The sequence below is a fragment of the Micromys minutus genome (genome assembly GCF_963924665.1).
Source record: "Micromys minutus genome assembly, chromosome: 15".
In the NCBI taxonomy this organism is placed as follows: Eukaryota; Metazoa; Chordata; class Mammalia; order Rodentia; family Muridae; genus Micromys; species Micromys minutus.
In genome coordinates, this window is record NC_137984.1 from 29501872 (window position 1) to 29509246 (window position 7375).

At 43.5% G+C, this 7375-nt stretch overlaps 1 protein-coding gene across 1 annotated transcript in view; it reads right to left on the minus strand.

The window, feature by feature from the left end:
* LRRIQ4 (leucine rich repeats and IQ motif containing 4) overlaps window positions 1-7375 on the minus strand; it is a gene marked incomplete at both ends in the record, with an annotated part of 28150 nt that extends 20775 nt beyond the window's left edge. Inside the window, one exon of the mRNA XM_080929593.1 lies at window positions 6335-7375. Within this exon, the coding sequence (XP_080785719.1) occupies window positions 6335-7375 (1041 nt within the window). The remainder of the gene's footprint in view (window positions 1-6334) is intronic.

Consider the following 7375-nt stretch of genomic DNA (forward strand, 5'->3'; position numbering starts at 1 on the left):
AGCATATATCAATTGCACCACACGCGATAAAAGTGGGAGACTTCAACATCCCACTCTCATCAATGTACATACAGATCATGGGAGACATCAACATCTCACTCTCATCAATGTACAGATCATGGAAACAGAAACTAAACTGAGACACTGTGAAACAAACAAATTATGAACCAAATGAATTTAACACACATCTATACAACATTTCATCCTAAAACAAAAGAATATACCTTTCTCTCAGCACCTCACAGCACATTCTCCAAAACTGACCACTTAATAGGTGACAAAACAGGCCTCAACAGATACAAGAAGACGGAAACAATCCAATGCATGTTATCAGATCACCATGGACTAAGGCTGGTCTTCAACAACAACAAAAACCCACATACACATGGAAGCTGAACAATCCTCTACTCAATAATAACTTGGTCAAGGACAAGGTCAAGAAATAAAGAAATAAAGACTTTGTAGAATTTTATGAAAATTAAGGCACAACATACCCAAAGTTATGTGATACTGTGAAAGCAGTGCTAACAGAAAAGCTCATAGCTCTGAGTCAAAATATCACTATTTGCAGATAATATAATAGTATACTTAAGTGACTCCAAAAATCCTACCAGAGAACTCCTACAGCTGATAAATAACTTCACCAAAGTAGCTGGTTATAAAACTAACTCAAACAAATCAGTAGCCTACCTCTACTCAAAGGATAAACACACTGAGAAAAAAATTAAGGAAAAGACACCTTTCACAATAGTCACAAACAATATAAAATACCTTGGTGTGACTCTAACCAAGCAAGTGAAAGATCTGTATGACGAAAACTTCAAGCCTCTGAAGAAGAAAATTGAAGATCTCAGAAAATGGAAAGAACTTCCATGCTCATGGATTGGCAGGATAATATTAGTATATTAATAATGGCCATCTTGTTGAAAGCAATCCACAGATTCAATGCAATCTCCATTAAAATTCTAACTCAATTCTTCATAGAGTTAGAAAAACAATTTGCAAATTCATTTAGAATAACATAAAACTCAGGATATTAAAAACTATTCTCAACAATAAAAGAACTTCTGGGAAAATCACCATCTCTGACCTCAAGCTGTATTACAGATTAGTAGGGATAAAAACTGTATGGTATTGGTACAGAGACAGGAAGGTAGATCAGGGAAATCCAGAAATGAACTCACACATCTATGGTCACTTGATCTTTGACAAAGGAGCTAAAAACATTCAATGGGGAAAAAAAAAAAACAGCATTTTCAACAAACAGTGTTGGTTCAACTGGAAGTCAGCATGTAGAAGAATGAAAATCAATCCATTCTTATCTTTTTGTACAAAGCTCAAATCCAAGTGGATCAAGGACCTTCACATAAAACCAGGTACACTGAAACTAATAGAAGAAAAAGTGGGGAAGATCTTAGAACACATAGGTATAGGGGAAATTTTTCCAAACAGAACACCAATGGCTTATGCTTAAGATCAAGAATCGACAAATGGGACTTCATAAAATTGCAAAGCTTCTGTAAGGCAAAGGACTCTGTCATTAGGACAAAACAGCAACCAACAGATTGGGAAAGAATCTTTATCAATCTTACATCTGATAGAGAGCTAATATCCAATATATACAAAGAACTCAAGAAGTTCGACTCCAGAGAATCAAATAATCCTATTAAAAATGGGGTACAGAGCTAAACAAAGAATTCTCAACTGAGGAATACTGAATGGCTGAGAAGCACCTAAAGAAATGTTCATCATCCTTAGTTATCAGGGAAATGCAAATCAAAGCAACCCTGAGATTCCACCTCATGCCACTTAGAATGGCTAAGATCAAAAACTCAGGTGACAGCAGATGCTGGTGAGGATGTGGAGAAAGAGGAATACTTCTCCATTGTTGGTGAGATTGCAAGCTGGTACAACCACTCTGGAAATCAGTCTGGTGGTTCCTCAGAAAATTGGACATAGTACTACCTAAGGACCCAGCTATACCACCTCTGAGCATATACCCAAAAGATTCTCAAACATATAACAAGAACATATGCTCCACCATGTTCATAGCAGCCTTATTTATAATAGCCAGAAGCAGGAAAGACCCCAGATTTTATTCAACAGAAGAATGGATGCAGAAATTGTGGTACATTTACACAATGGAGTACTACTCAGCTATTAAAAACAATGACTTCATGAAAGTTTTAGCAAATGAATGAAACTTGAAAATATCATCCTGAGTGGAGTAACCCAGTCACAAAATAACACACATGTTATGCACTCACTGATAAGCAGATACTAGCCCAAAAGCTTGGAATACCCAAGAAACAATTCACAGACCTTATGAAGCTCAAAAAGAAGGAAGACCAAAATTCAGATGCCTCAGTCCTTATTAAAAGGGAGAACAAAGTACTCAAGGGAGGAAATACAGGGATAAATAGAGGGGCAGGGACTGGCAGAAAGATCATCCAGAAATCTCTGGGTATCCACCCCATTTGCAGCCACCAAACTCAGTCACTATTGCTGATGTCAAGACGTGCTTACTGGCAGGAGTCTGACATGGATGTCTCCTCAGAGGCTCTACCAGAGCCATACTGATACTGCTGAGGATGCTTGCACCTACCCATGCTTGCATCAGACTGAGCACGGGACCCCAATGAAGGAGCTAGAGAAAAGACTGAAGGAGCTGAAAGGGTTTGCAACCCCATGGGAAGAACAACCAACAAACACCCCCCCCCCCGAGCTTTCAGGGATTAAAACACCAATCAGTGAGTACACATGGAGAGACTCATGGCTCCAGTTGCATATGTAGCAGAGGATGGCATTGTCTGGCATCAATGGGAGGAGAGGCCTTTGGTCCAGTGAAGGCTCCTTTGCTCAGTGTAGGGAATGCCAAGGTGATGAGATGGGAGTAGGCGGTTGGGAGAGGGAACATCTTCATGGAAGCAAGGGGAGGGGGAGGGGGATGAAAATAGGGGGGAAGGGAATAACATTTGAAATGTAAATACATAGAATATCTAGCAAAGTGATTTTTAAAAAAATTAGATCAAGTCAGTCTTCAGAGAAATTGAGTTTAACTCTTAAGAACTGAAAAATTCTTCATGACACTTTGGTTCCCCTTCATTACCAAGCACCTGCATTCAATAAAACAAAAGACTCCTTAACTTAACCCATCATTCCAACCTGGTGCTTTTGCTGCAAGTGTGGCTCACTTGACATGCTGGCTTAGCTTCCCATTTCCAAAGCACCTTGAATGTTCACAGATCTCCACCACGCCCCCCACCCAGGATTTTCAAGATGTCATCATATTTTGTTTCATCAATCTGTGTGAACACACAATGGAAGTCAATGTAGGCACACAGGGCCTGGGGCAGTGGCTCGAGTTCCATTTCCAGAACCCACATAAAGGTTGAAGGCATAAACCGTCTCCATGAGATTGTCATCTGAGCCCCGTATGCATGCTGTGGCACACATCACAGCATGCGCACGCACGCACACACATGCACAAATTTATAATAATTGAAAAATCTAGACACCAGAGAATCCACTGATCAACTTGGAGCCATTATTTATGACACTATAATTGCCCATTTAGGGGTTGCATATTCTGTTCTTGCTTCTTCTTTTAATAGTACTTTACAGGTAAAATTTATTTATGTCCCTATTTAAAGCTGTTTTCACACTTAGGTCGGCAAGAAGGAACTATTGGCCAGGCTCCAAGAGCCGGAAACCAATCAGATGAGTCCTTTGGGTAGAAGAGGGGAGGAGCTAGCTTAAAAACTGCAACACCACAAAGAAAAGAGAAAACCTTGATTTGAAGTTAAAGCATCAGACAAAATTGAGAGCAAAGGCTCAAAAGTTGAAAAACTATCATCAGAATAACTGAAAACTGAGAGATAGTTTGTAAGAATGTTTGTGTTCAGCACAATATTTGTGCTACAGGTCTATACTTCGGCAGTTTGGTTTGTGAAATAAACTGTTAGCAATCAGAATTCATGCCAGTCTCTCCTCTGAGAATGTAAAGTTTCTCTCAAAAAAGGTTGGCCATTGTGATGGTTTGCATATGCTTGGCCCAGGGAGTGGCACTAGTAGAAGGTGTGGCCTTGTTGGAGGAAGTGTGTCACTCTGAGGGTGGGCTTGGAGACACTCCTCCTAGCTGCCTGAGGATGCTCAGTCTGTTCCTGGCTTCCTTTGGATGAAGATGTAGAACTCTCAGCTCCTCCTGCACCATGCCTGCCTAGATGCTGCCATGCTCCTGCCTTGATAATGGACTGAACCTCTGAACCTATAAGCCAGCCCCAATTAAATGTTGTCCTTTATAAGACTTGCACTGGTCATGGTGTCTGTTCACGGCAATAAAACCCTAACTGAGACAGCCATTGTCCATGACTCAGCATGATTAGGACTGTGTGTTATCCTTCTGTGATGGCTACTTTTGGTTACAACTGAATGCACCTGTAAGATAGAGGAAATGCTTCCATCAGATTGGCCTATGAACATGTCTGTTGGGGCATTTTTCCTGATTTCTAGTGGATGTGGAAGGTCCATTCCATGGTGAAAAGGGTCCCTCTGCAGGTGGGCCTGAACTGTGTAAGAAAGGCAATCACTTGACAGCCCGGGAACAGCCTGCAGGGATCAATCCCCATGGTTGCTGCCTTGGCTTGTTTGAGTTCCCTCTCTGATTTCCCTCAGTCCCCAGTCTGTGACTAGGAAGTTAGTATGAAATTAACCCTTTCCTCCTCAAGTTGTTTTGGGCATGATGTTCATCCCAACAACAGAAAGCAAACTCAGAAACCTTCCTACATACATTTTGAGTTACTCCAAAATGAATGAATGAAATACTTTCTTCACTGAAAGAAATTTCTCCCCATCTTCTCTCTCTGTGCCTGTCTGTCTGTCCACACACACACACACACACACACACACACACACACACACCCTTGTAGGGTGACACCACAGCAGAATATGTATGTGGAGACCATGCATTTTGGAAGTCAGTTTTCACACTGTGTCTTGCTTTGGGGCGGTCTCTCTTGTGTATTCCCAGCTGTCTTTCCAGGCAATGCTCCTGTCTCCACGCCCCCTATTTTGCTGTGCTTGTTTGTTTATGGCTCTGGTGACTGAACTAGAAACTTCCACATGGCAGACTTACTGCCTTTCTTGATCCCTTGAGCCACCCACTCTCAGGAAACTTGGTGACTTTCCTTCCAACTCATAGTCTTTCTTGCTTTTTATACTTTTCTTATTGTAAGTATCCATTAAATGGGCAGTACATGGACATTCTCCTGTTTATTTATATGTGTAATATAAGCATTTATCACATTTCTTTATTTGTGTACCTGTGAGCCCCTATTATAGTGAGTTTGGAGGTCATAGAACAAGTGGCAGAAGTCAGTCTGTCCTTCTGCAATGTGGCCCCCTGCCTCTGGGATCAACTCATGTTTCCAGGCTTGGCGAGCAAGCACTTTCACACAGTGAACCTTGCCACGGGTCTCTAGATTTGTGATTTTCTATGCTCCAACAATAAGAGGGGCTGGAGGGATGGCTCAGTGGTTAGAGCACTCACTGTTCTTCCAGAGTTCCTGAGTCCAAATCCCAGCAACCACATGGAGGCTCATAAACCATCTGTAATGGGATCTGATGCCCTCTGCTGGTGTGTCTGAAGACAGCTACAGTGTACTTGTATATGGCAAATAAATAAATTTTTAATTAAATTTAAAAAACAATAACTATGCTATTTTGTCCTGGTTTTTTTTTTTTTTTTTTTTTTTTTTTTTTTTTTTGTTTTTGTTTCTTCTTGTTCTGATTTGAGTTGTCACTAGACTGGCACACACAGTTTTAGCTTCTACAACGATGATGTGATAAGCAGTCCCACCCCACCCCCCGCCGCCCCCCTCCCGGCCCCGGCAGTCATGGAGACAGGCTTTTCCAGAAAACAAAACAATATCCAAATAAACCTTTTCCTCAGTGTTCTTTGAATGGAGGAACCTTTAAGACACAGGTATTCCCCGGGGAGATGATGGGGCCCGGAGAAGCCTACTTCTTGTGGAAGCTGTCCGGTGGCCTGTGATAGGAGTAGAGATCCTGGAGCCCAAACCCTGGGCTGGAATCTGACACTTAAAGACAACTCAATTCAGGTCTGTCTAAAGTGTCCTTGAGAATAAAACTCCCCACCCCCACGGCTGCTGCCTAAGTCCTAAGTGGACATTAAATGGGTATCAGAATAACTATTATTTGGAAAGGAAGAATATGAAGTGCTACCTGTTTTGTTTTGTTTGCGGTAACCGGTTCAATACACTTCCTGGCACAAGGAAAGGCAGGTCAGAGTGACAGCCCGGAAGGGAGGCATTACCTGCTTCAATTTGTTATCATCCAGCGCCAGGATCTCCAGGTTCCTGAGCGCGCAGATCTGCACGGGAAAGTGGTCTATGTGGTTCTGGCTGAGGTCCAGGAAGCGCAGGTTCACCAGGCGCTTGAAGGAGCGCCGCAGCCCGTGCAGGCCGGTGTTGCGCAGGTACAGCAGATGCAGCGACGTCCAGCTGCAGAGGAGGCGAGGCACCTTCTCCAGCGGGTTCCCGCTCAGCCCGACCTCCGTGAGCTCCGTGAGACGCTCCAGGGTGGATGGCAGGGAGTGAATTGAGTTGTGGGTCAGATCCAGCACGGACAGCTTGTGGCACTGGCCCAGAGACTCGGGTAGACTCATCAGGTCGTTAGACGCCACGTAGAACTTCTGCAGCCTCGTCAGGTGCCCGATATCTTCTGGGATGATCTTCAGCTTGTTGTCGTCCAGGTCGATCACCTCCAAGTTGCAGAGGACACAGAGGTCGCAAGGGAAAACCTCGAAGTGATTCTGCTTCAGGTAGATCTCCCTGAGCTTGGTCTGGTTCACGATTTCCTGGGGCAGCGATTCCAGGTAGTTCTCCGACAGACCGAACAGCTCCAAGTGGTGCAGGGATTTGCAGATGCCCGTGGGAATCTCGGTCAGGCCGGTGCGGTAGAGCCTCAGCTGGCGAAGGGTGCGGAGGCAGCTGATGACCTGCAGCGAGGAGAAGACCAGCGGGTTGCCACTCAGGTCCAGCGACTCCAGGCTGCTCAGCGCCCCCAGCTCCAGGCACAAATTTTGTAGATCGTTGTTGTGCAGGTAGAGGACTTTCATGTTCTGTAAATGCTGAATGCCCTGGGGAATTTCTGCAATCTGGTTATTCTCCAGATGAACTTCTTCTAATTCTTTTAAGGCCAAAATCTCAGACGGGATGGTCTTCAAACTCCGGTTGGAACCATCAATGAAAAATGTTCTATCCGTGACCTGATGGGGGTTATTTCTCTGAAGGATCTTGGGTAAATGTTCTTGATTCGGTTGTTCTTTGGTCACGGTTTGGAAGGTGTCGACCAT